This window comes from Brachycentrus maculatus, unplaced genomic scaffold (genome assembly GCF_059751285.1).
Source record: "Brachycentrus maculatus isolate JH-2025_06_01 unplaced genomic scaffold, ASM5975128v1 h1tg000119l, whole genome shotgun sequence".
NCBI classification, from domain to species: domain Eukaryota; kingdom Metazoa; phylum Arthropoda; class Insecta; order Trichoptera; family Brachycentridae; genus Brachycentrus; species Brachycentrus maculatus.
In genome coordinates, this window is record NW_028280872.1 from 1902491 (window position 1) to 1920900 (window position 18410).

Consider the following 18410-nt stretch of genomic DNA (forward strand, 5'->3'; position numbering starts at 1 on the left):
TTGCGATCTCAACATCAATCAGAGCCCAGAGGGACGAATACCGTGAACCTCTGATTTTGAGGAATTCTGATTTTATAGTAAAAAAGTATGTTTAGATTCATAAGCAATGTTTCCGAATCAGAGAAGAAAACTCGAATAAGGGAAAAATCAAAATTCAGATACGAAAATTATTTAAGCTGAAATAATTAGTGAGATCATTTTCATATTATCTTCATCTAGTCATGATCTGAAATAATCCCTTTTGGGTTATTTTCTTACTCTGTTTCTGGACTGTTAGTCAACCAACATAAATAACAATGTTCAGCTAACGTAAAAAGTAAAGTACATGTCAACAAAATGACTATGGTTTATGTTAGTCTTAAGCTAGCTTATGGTTAATTGGTTAATGGTTTCAATAGGGAATGTTACTGCATGTTTAAATGATAGTCTGAAATAAATAATGAAATTTTCAGATGATCAGTGAGCGTGCTACTGCAGAGAACGTGGCTCTACGAGCTAGACTTCGCGGCGTGGCCCACTCACCGCTCAGCGATAGTGAAAAGAGACAACTTCTACAAGAGGCCGGAAGCTGTTCAGCCCCATCTTCCATGCCAATGGTATGTCATTAAACCTTTTGAACGCGACCAAGTTATTTTGAAGAGTATATTTTTTCCTATATGATAGCATTTATCTCTCAAAACGGGCACTTACCTGATATTGGACTGGAATGAAGCAAAATATTGTTATAGGGCAGTTTTTTCATCAATCCCGACCCTAATTAGTATTCTAATTAGGGTCATATACTAATCACCCAAACAATCTAATCACAAGTCTCTTTTTTGTGTCTATTAGGTTAAAATTGTTAAAAATAATAAAAATCTATTAAAAAAGAACTCCACCGACAAGACACACAAGGTGGCTTGGTGGGTCTCTGCAAATAAAAAAGTTCTAAATATGTATAAATTGTGATTTAAATAAATGTGTACAAATTTTTTTAAAAAGTAACTGCGAACCCAATTCCGATCTGTACAATGTTTTTTGGCGTCTGTCGCACTCTACTAAAAGTAAGCAAATAGAACGCTTATAAGCGTCTCCCACTCTCTACCAACGATATGTAAAATACGCTTTTAAGAGATTCCCGCAAACAATGTATTAAGAGATGATATGTTGGCCTTACTGGATAGAATCATCACAGCTGCATGGATTCGTAGGGCTGAAATTCCTCGCTACTGTGTCACTATTTTGTGGACTGTGTGTGTATATTGGGTGGCGCTGTAATCCGACAGTGTTTCCAGTTGTAGAAGCTGTCAAACTATACGCCTACAACCTTACACCCTCCCGATATATATTATAATTGGTCTACCAAACCTGCACTTTGTCATAGGCACAAAACTGATTCAGAATAACAAATATTATTTAAAATATGGATTGATAGCTGGGAATCATCATTGCAGGAAGCTATTCGCTCTTAAAAACAAAAGGCCTACACAAAGAAGAATGACCCAGTTTCTCCAGGGTATGCTTGGCTACAATAGTTTAGAGACTAGAAGGAATGTGTATTTGATTACGCATTTTTATCGATTGTTGCGCGGTATGATCGATAATCCTGAAATTATCCAGAGCATCGGTCTGTATGTTCCCGATAGTTACCTAAGACAGCGTCGGCATAGATTGTTTCACATTCCTATACACAGGACCAACCTGCCGATGGTTATGCCTGTAGGAAGAGCTACCGCTATGTTGAACAATATCACATTGGTTATTGATCTGTTTCATGTGTCCGCAGGAGTTTTCCGAAGTGGGATTCTTCTACACCTTTAAGTCTTATTGCTTACTTTTATTATAATATATACGCCTTGAATATTGTTTGTAATGTATATATTATTTTTTTATTAAATAAATTGAATCGAATTGAATTGAATTGAAGAATAAGTTGAAATACAATTTGTCATGGTTGACTGTTCAACTCTTAGATACATACAAAGTATCCATCACAGTCTGGGTGATATTACCTGGTTTAATAATTTCAGTGTTTGATTATTATATTTGAATTATAAAAGCTGTCATAATCCAGATTCTCTCTTCCAAAGTTTACATAATTGCTATTGAGTTTTGAATTTGTTATTTCTGTCCTCATGGATTAACTGTAGGTTTTTGTATTCCAGGATTCCGACGGTGAAGCGATGACTCCGGAATGGGACAAGCATTCCTCCAGCTCCCTGAGCGAGGTTTCTGTCGCCTGTTTACAGGATCGAATCCTGCAGATGGAGGAGAATCATTACAGGTAACTAGCCTTCACAGTGCAGTGGTAAGGTTAGATTAGAAAAGGTTAGGTTTGTCTACTGTGCATGAAGTCTCGGGATCGCTAGCAACGGGATTTGATAATTCTGCGCATATAGTTTAAACCTCAACAAAGAGATAGATCCATTATATTCATATAATAACATTAAATAATTCCTTCTTTTCTGACTTTGAAATGAGGCCGGCGCAGAAGGTAAAAATAACCTTCCCGTCCTTAAGCATCAATTGACCGAACGGGTAGAAATACCTTTCCCGTCCTAAGTGTGTTAATGTGGGATCAATAATTTTTTGCATTCTGAAACCATTTCATTAATCTTAACATATTCGCCACGAATGAATCGTATACGAGTCTTTAAGATTTCTTTTGAGAAACACGGATGATAAGTATCTTTGTGTATGTCATACTTTGAACATAACAAAAGATCAGTCCAAGCAATATTACTTTAAGATTTTGCTCACAGATGCCACTAGAACAGTGGTTATAATCTGGGTTCGATCAAACCCCAGGGGTTCGGTGAGTCAGTCTCCTGAGTTCAGCGGAGGTCAAAACACACACCCGACTTATTGTACGATATTATGAAAAATGATACCATGTACAATATATTCATTTATCCAATAGATAGTAACAAATAACATCTGGCTCTGCCACGGATGACTCGTATACTTTGAATGTGAGAAAGATCAGTCCAAGCAATATTACTTTAAGATTTTGCCCACAGATGCCAATTTTAAGTATTTGAAATACACTTGGTAATGCCAAGTTTTTCTCGCTTTTCCTCTGCTCCTATTTCCAACTACATTCGCCTTATAAATTTATTTAACTGTTCTTACTCATTCATTTCACATGTCCAAACCATCTCAACACACCTATCTTCTAGAATCTATTCTTTGAAGATCTTCGTTTCTGTCCCACATATTGAGCTTAACAAAATCTTCTACTTCTCCTGCTTGGTGTAGGCCTTTTGGCTTGTTTTTAGGATGGATTAGCCTCCTGCGATGTCGATTCCCAGCTGTCAATCCATATCTTAGTGGTCTGCCTGGGAGTCGTCTACCTTGGGGTGCAGTGCAATGTGGGGGAGTCTGGATGGTTCCATTTTCCTCACATGCGCATACCATTGTCTCCTTTGTTGCCTTCTCCACCTAACGACATAATCTGGAGCAGTTTATAATATACAGCATGTATTTATTTGTAGCACCAACGAAGAACTACAGGCCACCCTTCAGGAGCTATCTGATCTTCAGAACCAGTTGACAGAAGTACAAGTGGACAATGAACGTCTCTCCGACGAGAAGGCGGTCCTGCTGGAATCACTCTGCCGGCAGACTGAGAAGCTAGAAGACTCCAGGACCAAAGTAAGTTGAGGATAATGTATACAAGATGGATTGTACGCTTTAAGTGCCTTTACTTTGTGTTTGAAATTGATTTTACACCGAATTATTTTGAGACCTTTTTAGTTTAAATGTGCAGTTGTCAATCAAGAGTTAGACCACTCCATAACAGTCAAATATGTTACTGTAATGGAGTGAGTGGAGCCTAAGCCTTCATTATTGTGTAGTAGCTAAGCAACAACTATCAGTTAAGTAATAACTGTCAGTCAACTACAACATGTCATGAAATGACAAAATTAATGTTTGAAAATGATGCGGAATGCATCGAAACACATGTCACAGTAGATTTTAAGAAATAGTGGTATTTACCAAGTAGTACATTAATTAAAAATGGATAGATTTTACCACAAAGTGACTGACAAAATAATGGTCACTATTTTCAGCAATTTTTGTTGTTGTAATATAATGTCGATTTGTGCAAGTATGTTTATGCATATGTTTGCAATCATAACATATTTATTACAAACATTATGCCATCACAGTATTATGACTTTCTGCATAATGATTCCCTTTGATTTGTTGTGAATTTTTTGATCCCTTTAATTTAGAATTAACGAGCTTTTACTGTAAAGGCAATTCAAATATATCATTATCCACCGTATTCCGCTTTGTTACTATGAAAAAAATGTTTTGTGGAATCGCTAAATATTGTCGCTTTTGTGCACTGTGTTCATAGTTCTTGTAATTCTTGTCATTAGTTCCTTGAGCTTCATACTTCATCATCATTACTCCATAGGTTGACACTCTGCAGGAACTCCTGCTAAGGGATGGACCAGAGCAGGAGGGATGCACAACAGAGAGAGAACAGAAGCTTGTCTTGTTGCTCAAGGTATGTGTATCACTCCACTTTCATACTACACATGTGGAGATCTTCACCAAAAAGTTATATTTCCAATATTGCACAAAAAAACCCTTTAAATGCTAACCTGTTCTGTTTACTGTATTCTATCAAAATTTTAATTAAAGTTGCGACAAAACGTGTTAAACTAATATAAAATCTTGTTTTGAATATTGAAAGCATTAACTATGTGGATCATATTGATATATTATTTTGAGAAATAAAAATACTTTGTGTTCTGATCCACTCACATTTTTATTAACCAACTAGTTTCGGCAACAACCTGTTGCCCTCTTCAGGGTTACATTTATTACTAATAAATAATAATAAATGTAACCCTAAAAAGGGCAACAGGTTGTTGCCGAAACTAGTTGGTTAATAAAAATGTGAGTGGATCAGAACACAAAGTATTTTTATTTCTCGAAATAATATAATATAAAATCATTCAATCGCAACAAAACGTAACAATTTTACAAGCTAGAATTCCTGTTTACTTAAAAATAATTTATAATGGAAATGTAACGTTTTGGTGAGGACCTCCACAAATGTACCGCATCTGTTAGTCCTTAGGTATGTTGCCATCATTGTCTCTCACCATCACCGCTGGTTATATGTGAGTGAAGGGAATATCAAACCGTAGTCTGTTTTTCAATCAATTAGTATTGTTGTCATCTCTGTCTTCCACTGTTGCTGCAGATTAACACTTTACATGCCTACTACAAGGATCCGTGTATCATGCGTCTAGCGCATGGTGCCCACTTCAAGGATCCGTGATCGCGCACATCAACATACAATTGCGTCAGTCTATTGGGTGTACTGCTGGCGTGAGTTGGATACACGGATCCGTGTGATAGGTATAAATGGGCAAATATATTTTCAATTACTAAAGGGTGACAAATATTTGAATTTAAATAAAAGTTTATCTTCGAGATTCTAAAATGATTTTTCAACTCCAAAATGTAAAACTAAACAATTTCAACAAAACTTCAAATATTTGGAAATGAAATATTTCAATAAAAATAAATTGAAAAAAAAAAAATAGAAGATATAAAAATTCTTAAGAAAAAAAATTAATGCCCATTACATATAAAGCTTGGAAAAAAATATAAAAAAAGACTATTATACCATTAATTATATTAAACCTTGAGTGTAAGTCCCTTTCCGAGCACAAGTGCTCAGTCTCTTTTTGGAGAGGCACAGCGAATCTAAAACACTAAGTTTGACATATCGCTCACTCCTTTCAAGAACGTCATAAATCAAAAATCGACAATTTTAAGTTGTGCATACTTTCGGAATGCCCAGAAAATGTACTATATCCCAGCAAAAGCGGCATATTTTTAACTTAATATTTACCCGCTACAGGGCAGAAAGTGTTTTTTTTGTATTTTGAAGAAAAGGTATCGTTTAATTTTTTTTTTAAATATACTAAATATTTTTCAAATGGAGAAAAAACCTTCAGGTTTTACCTAAAAAGATCTGTTGCATACTAAAAAGTTCAATAAGTTGCTTGATATTTATTTTTAATACATTGTATTATATTTTTAAACTTTAAAAACGTTCTCTTGAATAATCAAGTTTTTTAATTTATGACGTTCTTGAAAGGAGTGGGCGATATGTATAAATGTTTAGAAATTGTATTATGTTGTACTTAAAAATATAACTATATTAAATAAATGAAAAAAAAAAAAAAAAAAAAAAATGAAACCACAAATCAAAATTACAAAAATGAATTTAATTGGTGAAGACACTTATTACTACTGAAACATGAAAAAAAATCTCGCATTTTTTAAAGAAATCGCATTTTTTTTAAGGCAGTGAACGTGTTACATGTCAATAAAAAGGAATATTGTGACTGAAACAGCGGTTATATCTATGATTTCTTTAAATTTCAGAGCGGCCAAGAAGAAAGGGAAGTACTTCTACAGAAGCAGGAGGAACTAAAGACTGAAAACTTAGAATTGAGGGAGACGTTGGAATCGACAGTCAAAGAAAATGAACGACTTCATGAGAGGGTTATGTAAGTCTATGCATATAATTTTTTTATAAATTAAAGTTAGTACTTGTGCATTTCTCTCAGCATGTAATTTATTTAAAAGATCACTCTTGTTTACTAAAAGTTATTTCGTGCAAATAATTCCAGGTTTTTCTGCTAGTAAAGAGTATAGTATTATTTTTTTTTAATTTACAAGTTTTAATTTTAAAATGTAAATTCTAATTAATATATTAAATAGTATCGTGATAGAAACACATATTGATATGTTGTCTGAAATTTATTAAAATTATCTAAGAAATAGAAGGTTTTAAGAGACATTATTTCCCCGTACGATTCGTAACTTTATTTTTAATCTCAATCCAAATTTAATAATGAAAAAATCAGTATTAGAATATTTTTCTGGGCATACAGCTCTATTAACTTATTATTATTTTAATTTTCTGATTCCCAAATCATTATTGTTTTTCATTTGTTTATGTTTGACATTTAAAATGTCAAATCTTATGTTGTATTCTGAAGGGACGTTGTGGTAATATATTTTTGCATGTATTATTATAAATGGATTAGTTGATTAGCTCCATATACCTCCCTCTTTAAAAAATGTATCAAACAGTATTTTTTACTAGAAAGTAATGTGACCGAAAATTGGGAGGGTTCTTTCATTCAGCCCCAGAAAGCGTCAGTCGCCTGCAATCAGCCTGCTGGTGATGAAGTATACTCACCGCTTGTTGTATTTGCTCATTTTTGCATTGTCACTTATTTTTGGTTATGTTTCATCAGGTCGGCAGAATGTACGATAGAGAATTGCAATGCGGAACTGAAACAGATGCAACAGGAGTTGACTTCAGCGAGAGAACTTGCCGGAACAAGACATGCACAATTGCAGCATGTCTCCGATCTGCTGGACACAGCCAACTCAAAGGTATTATTATATTTATTTATTTAGTATTTCATGAAGGTAATATGGTTGAATTTTTTGCATATACGTTTTGAAACAATATTTTTATATACCGTAGAACGGGGCTACTTGAACTTTGATGTGTACAAAAAATATATTAAGATCTGTATTTGGTCTACAATAATGAACATATAAGTGTCATCTGTCAGGGAAACAATGAATCATATCGATATGTTCATTATTGTTAACCAAATACAGATCTAAATATTTTTTTGTTGTTTTGGGCTCAAGTTATACATCAAAGTTCAAGTAGCCCCGTTCTACGGTATTTTTTATTTTATTTCTTACCTTTCAATAACTCTTTTCTTTTCAAAATCATGTATTTCAAAGAAAAACTATTTTTTTCAATACAAAAACATTTTTATTTGTATTTTAAGCAAAAAGTGCAAGTGGTTTAAGGAAAATTAAGTTGCGGGCAATTGATTATCCCGCCTTAATAAAACAAATAGGGCTCCATTATTTTTGGATAAGTGTATTAGGTTTTTCAAATATGATTTTCATCCGAAGAATATGTGAATGGCGATTCTTGGGTATGTTGAATGGTCCATCCACATTTCATTGTAATTGTAAGGAATGTGGGTATGTTTCTCACACAGTGTTGACAACAACATCCCACAATTGTGTATATACTCGCATAGTCTGGCAAGTGGCATTCTAGATAAATCTCTCCGTTTAAAAGCAGTCACTCACTAAGCTACCTAGTAACTTTTTCCTCACAGAGCTACCTCGTAACTTCTTCCTGCGCCATATCAGGTCCCCTCGACGTTGACAATCACTCTGGTGAAGGCTTCTCTATCTTGCGCGACCTGGAACAGCTCCCCACATGTCTCATCCCGGTCCAATCTCTTATATTGCACAGCCAAGATGTTTGCCTTCTGCCAGGACCACTCTTCCCCTCAATTTTCCCCATCAGTATCGTTTGAAGCAAACTGTACCCCTCTCCCCGCAGAATGTGACCCAGATATGAAACTTATTCTTCTTCTTACCCATCCTCACTCAATACCTTGCGCCAAAGATACTGAATTTGCTGCCCGAAACCATTAAGAATTCCAGCAGTGATCATGTCTTTAAGAACAGTGTCCGTCGATGGTTGCTTCCCGTTGGAAGGGACAAGGTAGAAAGTGAGTTAATTAATGTCCAGGTGTAATAATTTTATTGTAAAACCTTTATACTGTAAATTGTTATTGTATCTATTGTATGTAATGTATATAATCCAATAATTAAAAAAAAAACATAATTATATAAAAATAAAAAAAATAAAATAAAAAATATTAAAAGTATTTCGGCTCAAAACAGGACATTCCTAAAGAGCCGTAATACATATAGTAAAAAAAAATGTATGTATTTATGAAATAAATAAATATAAAAAATTTTGCATAGGGCACTGCATCGTATTGATGCAGTGTTATCTTGATCACTTTCACGAAGGCAGGGTGACCAGTTCTGCGCTTCAGGGTAATATCAAATAAGTATTAGAGTGTAAAATGAAACTTGGTATGAAACTTATACATAGAATAAACCAAAGTCAAAGAACTAGCAATCTTCTACTGATAATCTTCCACCAACGCGACCACATAGTATTTAGCAAACAGTAATTATTTCAATTTTGTCACCAGATCTCAGTCCTGGAGAGCAATCAGTCGGGGGCGAGCAGCAGCCAGCAGACGGCGGCGTTGCAGAGGCAGAACGAATCGCTCCAGGAACAGTTGGCCGCTTCACGCAGGCAGCAAGAGAGGCTCACCCACCTCTTCTCACAGCTGCAGGAGGAAGCTTTGGTGAGAGACAGAGCGTTTCGCTCTTTATTCTTTCATTATTTTTTTACATTTAAGGCTTTAGCACTTTAACCACCCAATGGCGAGTTGTAAACCCTGTGAATAGTAATTCCATATTTAAAAAATTGGCATTGCAAAATTAATTCAACAAAGATTCATTTTCAATTGGTCTGGTGTTTGTGATGCATTTTTCACGTTTACCTTCCCTATCCTTACTATCCTACCTGCAGGCAAGCCTCTAAAAGTAGAGGTTTTGCAGGTTATTCCTTAAAAAAAGAAAAAAACTAAATCGAAATTTTACTTATGATAGATATTTCTTTTCAGTAATATGTCCTTCACTGAAAAGAAATATCTATAATATCTTTACATGGTTCACTCCCTGAATGAGGCACATCTGCAGTATCTGTATTCTGCAAATCTTCTAATTTTTGTCATCTTTTGTATCATTGGCACATTTTTCTTTGTTTTTTATGTAAAAAACGACAATGGCTTGCTCAGTTTAAAGAAGAGAGAATCTTTGATGAACAGCGTATTATAAAATAATAATAAACACATAAAAAAAGCATTATTGATATTTTATAAGAATAAAAATGATTTTTTGTCACACAAAGAAACCATAAATTTAACACCTTACAACAACCTCCATTTGTTCCTTCATTAATTCTCTAAACGAATACAGAGCTAAGATGTAAGGGTTTGAAGTCATGCAAGTATTTATTTGTATATTCTTTCTTTGATATTGAACTCTAACATATTCGATTTACAATAAATATTATGTATTAGGAAAGGATTGACATCTACTCATTGGGCTCTAAGAAAAAAATCTCATTTTTTATCTTGCACTAAGTAAAGAATCATCAGTGGCGTCCACAGAGAATTAACTAGGGTAGGGAGTAGAGGTAGATAGTAAGGTAAGCTGGTACTACTTAGTAAGGTAGGGTAGGTACTATACATCACGGGGGTATATCACGGGGGTAAGTTAGGATAGGCACTGCTTTTCTGACTATATGGAATGCACGCCCCTGAGAATCATGTAATAAGATGACTGTCTTTCCAGGTTGCGAGGAACAATGCCAAGGCTACCATCTCTGACCTGGAGTACCAAGCTGAGCAGATCAAGCAGGAGAAGGCCGCTGTGCAGACGGAGATACAATCCCTTCAGGAGACAAACAACGACCTGCAGCTTCAGGTATGCGTACAAGGCAATATGTATACATACAACACTTGCTTAGTTAGATTTAAGTTTTATACTGACATTTTTGGATGGAACTGCATTTTATATATGTATATTCTAACCCTTATCCGCATCCCAATGGTGCATAGGGCACTGCATTGTATAGAAGCAGTGTTATCTTGATCGCTAAATACACAAAGGAAAGGTGATTAGCCTTCCGCTTCAGGTACCAGTCCAGGGTCAAAATAAATAAATATTAGACTGAAAAATCACTAATATTTATTTTGACCCTCTTGGAGGGTCAAAATAAATATTAGTGGATTTATGGAGGCGGACAATTTTTCAATCAAAATTTTATATAATAAAAAATAACAACTGTATAGTTTTTTCCACTTTTATTTTATTTGACCAGTGACCGGGTTTCGTCTTGTGTATGTAACATAAAATTTTGTCTAGCCTCCCTCCCTCCCTCCCTCCCTCCCTCCCTCCCTCCCTCCCTCCCTCCCTCCCTCCCTCCCTCCCTCCCTCCCTCCCTCCAGTCATAGGTAACGATGAAACCCGGTCACTGATCGAATAAAATAAAAGTGGCAAAAACTATATAGTTGTTGATTTATTATGGTTTCCGTATTCACAATGCAGTTGTCTATTTTTATTTGGAGTTTTTACGTTCTTTGAAGAGATCGTGATCATTAAAAAAAACAATAACATTTTGATAGAATAACAACAATAAAGGACTTGAAACTAATTGGTAATTTTAATTTGTAAAATTATAAAAATAAATTTCTTTTTCCTAACCCTAATCTGCACCCAATGGTGTATGTATACTACATTGTATTGACGCAGTGTTATTTTGATAGTTCCTTTCACGAAGGCAATGTAATTTTTTCAATTGTAGATTTTATTCTTTCTTTGATTTGAGAAACGCTTAAAAGCGGGTGTAAACATACTATTTATTGATTTGGCATTTAATTTGTAGAACTCCATTTTAATTTATGGATTAATTTTTAATCAAACACAGATTTTTTTAGTCTACTAAGTTGTATTTTATTAACAAAAACTTTTGATTTAAAATTAATACATAAATATAAACATACTATTGGTGAAGAGCGGGAGACGCTTATAAGCATTTTATTCTACTTTTGCTAGAGTACGAGAGAGGCCAAAAAACATTGTACAGATCGGAATAAGGTTTGCAATTTCTTGTGATTAGTACACTGAGGGTCGGGCGTCAGACTATCTGAGTATAATAAGGGTCAGGGTTGATGAAAAAACCGCCCGCAAACAATATGTTAAATAAACATCGACGTAAAAATCATTTATAATTATTTTGACCCCTCTGGAATCAAACTCGGAACCTCCACCACGTTAGTGAAACGCGTTAAGCACTGTACTTTAACATTGTTAATCTTTTTTATTGTTTTCCTCAATAGTGCCAGTGTCTCACAGAGGAGAAGAGGACTTCCCAAGCCACGCTGGCTGACGCCCAGAGGGCCACCCTGGCTGCGGAGCAGAGGCTGCGGGAAGCTCAAGCCAGGCTCAATGTTGAGATCACGGAGAGGGAGAAAGATGTAAGTTTGCCATTTGTAAAATATTATACATCCACCATTTGTCGAATGAGGATGGGACATTGCTGTGTGAGAAAGCACCTTGCGTAGATTGGCGTCTTTGACTTCCCCCATTTGCGAATGTCGTTTTGGAGAGGAAGACCTTAACCATATATTCTTTGTTTGCCCAATAAATGACCAAATGCCAACGTTTTTTAAAACTCTGGCCCTGCTTATTCCCCTCCCTACAGATATCCATCTCATCCTGGCGAGCAGGAACCCAATTAATTGATATTAGTAATTTTAGTAAATAACCACTCACCGACTACTTCTGTCTACCGGTTTCGAGACGTACCCGTCTCTTCGTCAGGACATACACTACAATTTAACAATCATGCGAACAACACTACACCACACCCACTTAGTACTATTCACATACACTATCACTACACATGCAAAACATGCAGAGCGAGTTGTTAGTCCCACCATGCTAGTTAGTTTCCCAAAAGCATGGTGGGACTAACAACTCGCTCTGCATGTTTTGCATGTGTAGTGATAGTGTATGTGAATAGTACTAAGTGGGTGTGGTGTAGTGTTGTTCGCATGATTGTTAAATTGTAGTGTATGTCCTGACGAAGAGACGGGTACGTCTCGAAACCGGTAGACAGAAGTAGTCGGTGAGTGGTTATTTACTAACATTACTAATATCAATTAAAATGTTTGACCACAAAGTAAATGCTTTGAATATAAATAATAGGAACCCAATTATCTACAAACTTTTAGTCATTTTTAAAAAATTAAATGGAATTAATTTATAGTTTAATAATAAGTCTTATCATATTTTATAATTAAGTAATATTATTAAATAAGTTGACATTAGCAAAAGCAATATATTTTATATGCAACGCCATTAAATGTAAAAAAAAACCCTATACACTGGAGTGTCGCCATAGAGGCGGCATGCGTGGTTTGCCATACTACTACCACTATGGTGCCAAGAAAATAAAGCTATCATATGAATGAATTATCATTCATTCATTCAAACCCTTATCCGCACCCGATGGTGCATAGGGCACTCCATCATATAAACTCAGTGTTATCTTGATCTATGTATTAATTTTTTAATCAAACACAGATTTTTGAGTCTACTAAGTTGTATTTTTAATAAAATACAACTTAGTAGACTTAGTAACAAAAATACATAAAAAACTAATATTTTGACAATTGTTTCTCCTAGTTATGGCATTTTCAAACAAATAAATGCCATTACTAGGCGAAACAATTGTCAAAACATTAATTTTTCATGTGTTTTTGTTAATAAAATACAACTTAGTAGACTCAAAAACTCAGTGTTTGATTTAAAAATTAACACATAAATTAGAATGGAGTTCTACAAATTAAACGCCAAATCAATAAATAAGTTATCTTGATCGTGAACACTCTACTTCAGATAATATTCAACAAATATTATAGTGAAAAAATCACTTATAATAATATTTATTTGACCCTCCCCCCCTGGGAATCGAACCCGGGACCTGCAGTACGGTAGCCTAGCGTGCTCACCATTACACAACGGAGACAGGCCATATTTTTAATACATGGGTTTTGATTTTCCAATATAATTAAACCAGAATCATATAAGTACAATCCAATAGTAATAGTAAGTCTCAGAAATTAGAGTGCAAAGAGTCTATCCTCACTAGTTATAGTAAATACCTGTTCTTGTATTTAATTATTTTACTAAAATACAGTATACATATTTAGTTTTTCATGTCTAGAGATGATTGAAACAGGGATAAAAATATAAAAAAGTAAAAAAAAACCTAACTAACTAACCATCACGCCGTTTCCGCAGGGGAAGGCAGAGAGTATTCTGTCTTTGCAAACATTCTTCGCCTCTTCCACGTTCATGCATTCCTCATACATACCCGCCGATTGTTTCGACTCCTACCTGACCACTTTCAAGTATTTGGCATACCTGATCGTGCCAAGTTTTTCTCGGTCTTCCTCTGCTCCTTTTCCCAATTACATTCGCCTCATAAATTTGTTTTACCATTCTTTCCTCACTCATTCAACACACCTTTCTTAATTTTATCGATAGTGCTTGTCTCAGCCTTGCATTACTTCCTTATTTCACTATTCGAACATCTATCATATATCATTTTGTCGCACATTCTTCTGAGAGATCGCATTTCGACTGCATTCAGTCTACTTTCATCTTTTTTTGCCAACTCCATGTTTCACTTCATTTAAATGTTTTAAATAAAACAATGAAATTGAAAAAAAAATTAAAAGCAGACAAAATGTATACAGCTGAAAAGAATTCATAGAAAAATAAAAACTCCAAAAGGTATAAACTGACAGATCATAATAGAATCCTGAGCAACAATATTTTTTTACACGACATTTTAATAATAAATATTTAAATCTGTATTTAACATCTGTTCTCGAATAAATTAAATTCTCAATCTCTTGAATAAATTTAAATTGAGGTTTAACTGTAATTACATGTATGGTTTTGGGTAGTAATATGTTGTAAATGAACGGGTTTATGTACTTGGTGAGTCTATATCGCTCACTCCTTTCAACAACGTCATATATCAAAAATTGTCAATTTTAGGTTGTGCATGTTTTCGGAATGCCCAAGAAATGTACTATATCCCCTAGCAAAAGCGGCATATTTTAAACTTAATATTTACCCGCTACAGGGCAGAAAGTGTTGTTTTTGCATTTTGATGAAAAGGTATTGTTTAAGTATTTTTTTATATATACTAAATATTTTCAAATGGAGAAAAAACAGCCCGGTTTTGCTTAAAAAGATCTGTTGCACGGTAAAAGTTCAATAAGTGGCTGGATATTTATTTTTAATACATTGTATTATATTTTTAAAATTTAAAAACGATCTGAAAAATCAAGTTTTTTGATATATGACGTTGTTGAAAGGAGTGAGCGATATGTATATTATTTCTAACGTGTTACAATAACATTGGTTAGCAAAAACAGGTGTGTCTGGGATATGTTTTCATAAACTCACTGCTAGATGGCAGTAACATACTATTTTTACTTGTACTCTAAATGCATAGGAACTTCATAAGTTTCAAATCTTGTTGATATTGATATTGTTTTTATTTAATAAAATAGTCTTTATTTAATAAAAGTACATTAAAAATAAATATAAAACTTTTTTTTAAATTCAGTTTGTAATCGATAATCATGTAAAAATTATTTTATGTGGATAATTCTTGATAGAACTCCATTGTTTTGATTTATTTAAGCTTATGCTATTAGACAAGTCAAATTAAAATACTAGATATACTTATTTATGAGGAGATGCATGAACGTGGAAGAGGCGAAGAATGTTTGCAAAGACATAGTGGTGTGGCGTTCTATTTTCTCTGCCTACCCCTGCGGTAAGCGGCGTGATGGTTAGTTAGTTAGTTAGATAGTTACATACTTATTTCTTATTAATTTAATATTTTTTTTACCAGTTAAAAGATATATTTTGATAGATAAAAGCTCTGATAGAATTAAGAAAAGTATAACAAAGTTTAACAAAATTTCATATTGAATAAAAAAAAATAGAAATTTATGTTTTACTACTGCATTAAAAAATAATTTAACAAAATTAGATATAGGAAAAAATATATAAATTGATTTGGCAGTCACTATGTGGTAATATCTATCCATTTTTAATTCAAATGTCACATGGTAATTACCAAAACCAATATAACCTTTATCGTAATTGTTTTTTTTTCTTCTTAAAACACCGTTTTTTATTGAAAAAAAAGTTTTTCTTTGTAATAAATATACGGTTTTTTATTGAAATTAGTTTAAAAAGTATAATTTTTTTTTTTAAATATTTGTCTTAAAAAAAATCCAATTCACATTCATAAAAAAGATTTGGGCGTGGAGACATCTCACGCAGTCGATCGCTTACTGTTTGCGAGTAAGGCCTTAAAAATGGTGGATTTTTATACTTTTTTTGTTATCCCTCTGGTGAAAAAACTGAAAAAGACAACAATTGATGCAGTGTTGCCTAACACTGTGATTGAAAACCTTTGTAAAAATATTTAAATGGTCAGCGAGGTATTTGAGCACATTGCGTAGGTTCCGTGGGCCATATCAGGCGATCGTGGGAGGCAATCACCTGCACATATTGGGAGGGCATTTAAATTAATATTTTTTACTATGACATCATCGCAGAAACCAATTTGATGTTCCTACTCTGTATCCTACACCCGGGGCCCGCTTCATTTATATTTGAAAAAGGTCAAGTATCCATTTGAGGATTGTTATCGTTTTGAAGATCTTCTAACGAGATTTTGATTTTAGAATTTTTTACATCTCAACATGGATGATATAACATGGCTTAGCATCCCTGCAAATCTCTGATGCCATAACCATAAATCAACTTTTGATTCATAATTAGCACACCAAGAATATTTATCAACCCTGCAGCTTTATCTTTTCAGCCTGTTAAACAACCTACCTAAATTTTTGAAAAAAAAACTAAGTATCGCTTACTCCGTTCTCAATATATTCGCTTTAGAGCTAATCCAGTATTTATCAAAACAAAATATTTGGGCACGAAAGAAGCCATATATAAAAATATTATTTCTATACAAATTCTAAAAGCAAAAAAATATCCAATTTACATTCTTTAAAATAATCGGGCGTGAACAGACATCGCTCACTCCTTTCAACAATGTCATATATCAAAAATTGTCAATTTTTAGTTGTGCATGTTTTCGGAATGCCCGGAAAATGTACTATAATGCCAGAAAAAGTGGTATATTTTTAACTTAACATTTACCCGCTACAGGGCTTCAATGACTTAAAGTTTTCCCAGCTCTTAAAGGCTCCATTAAAAGATATGTGCATATTGATATAATTTTATACCTTAGATTTTTCAAACTGGTCTGGGTAATTTCTATTTAAATCAATATGATTAGCATTTGATCGTCCTTGAATACTATCCGAATCACCTAAAAATGAAAATATGTGTTTCATTAATACAAAAGCAGAAAAAACAAACAAAATAACTAATGAAGACATGAATAAAACAAACATACTTAAACTAAATAGCTAATGAAACACATATCGCCCACTCCTTTCAACAATGTCATACATCAAAAATTGTCATTTTTCAGTTGTGCATGTTTTCGGAATGCCCTGAAAATGTACTATATATCCCAGCAAAAGTGGCATATTTTTAACTTAATATTTACCTGCTATAGGGCAGAAAGTGTTGTTTTTGCATTTTGAAGAAAGGGTATTGTTTAATTTTTTTTTAAATATACTAAGTATTTTTCAAATGGAGAAAGAACCTTCAGGTTTTACCTAAAAAGATCTGTTGCACAGTAAAAAGTTCAATAAGTGGCTTGATATTTATTTTTAATACATTTCATTATATTATTAAACTTTAAAAACGATCTCATGAAAAATCTTGTTTTTTGATATATAATATCACGTTGTTGAAAGGAGTGAGTGATATGTATCATATAATTCACATGTCATTTCATGTGTGATATGTTGGCAGCATCTGAGTGTTTTTTAAGGTGGGAATTGCATTTATTAGTTACCTTGCTTATTATGTGCAAGGTTTGTAGATCAATAAGTGGATTTTTGATTCTTCTAACTAAATAAAGATGTTTTATTCGAATCTGTGTTGGGAACAGCAGGGATAATCTAGTGGGGGCCAATCAGGAACTTCTCATTGCTGGGAGGGCATCTATGTGGGTATTTGGTTGTCAATCATGGGTAGAATTGTGAATGTTATAAAGTGATCGCTACCTTATGATGGGTCATGAGCCCTTTAAATACCCATACCTCCATTTTCTCCTTTGTCTATGTTGTGATCTCAAAAAAAAATCTATGACAAATGTTTTAAATGATTAATACCAAGCTTTCTAAGCATGGAACTTCCTGTAATTAATTTAGGTTTTCCTTATTATTCAAATTATATTGATCCATTTGGAATAAATTTTGTAAGAACTTAATTACGGAGACAGACTGTGTGTGTATGTGTGTGTGGTGAATGTATGTCCAAACACCACCTTTCGCATGTAAATATGTACATGTAGAGTGATATCATAGGATGTTCACACGGGTGGTGCAACCAAATAGGATGTGGTGTAATATTTGGCCACAAATTTCCTTAATTTGGATAACACTGTTTTATTATTTTTTTTTTGTATGGTATAGTATTGTAGCTTATTTTTTAGTATTTATATTATTACATGATGAAAAATATATATATAGCTTCAGGTTTTATAATGTGGTAACAAAATTTTTGTCAACTGACTATAATTTTGTTAAATTATTTTTTTGACATCTCAACGTAGATGAAGAAGTATATGGAAGTTTGGGCATTTACTGGGCTCAAGATTGTCATAAGCTTGGTTAAGTGATTACATGTGTAAAGTGATCACTAAACCAAGCCTATGACGGTCGCTAGCCCCG

The 18410-nt window shown here is 33.8% G+C and overlaps 1 protein-coding gene across 10 annotated transcripts in view; it reads left to right on the forward strand.

The window, feature by feature from the left end:
• Positions 1-18410, forward strand: part of LOC148309635 (cytospin-A-like) — a 148102-nt gene that overhangs the window by 109121 nt on the left and 20571 nt on the right. For all 10 annotated transcript variants that reach the window (XM_088259620.1, XM_088259628.1, XM_088259618.1 and 7 more), the window contains 9 exons: positions 453-596; positions 2145-2263; positions 3474-3633; positions 4406-4498; positions 6400-6524; positions 7281-7422; positions 9075-9233; positions 10288-10419; positions 11835-11972. In XM_088259620.1, the coding sequence (XP_088115746.1) occupies positions 453-596; positions 2145-2263; positions 3474-3633; positions 4406-4498; positions 6400-6524; positions 7281-7422; positions 9075-9233; positions 10288-10419; positions 11835-11972 (1212 nt within the window). The remainder of the gene's footprint in view (positions 1-452; positions 597-2144; positions 2264-3473; positions 3634-4405; positions 4499-6399; positions 6525-7280; positions 7423-9074; positions 9234-10287; positions 10420-11834; positions 11973-18410) is intronic.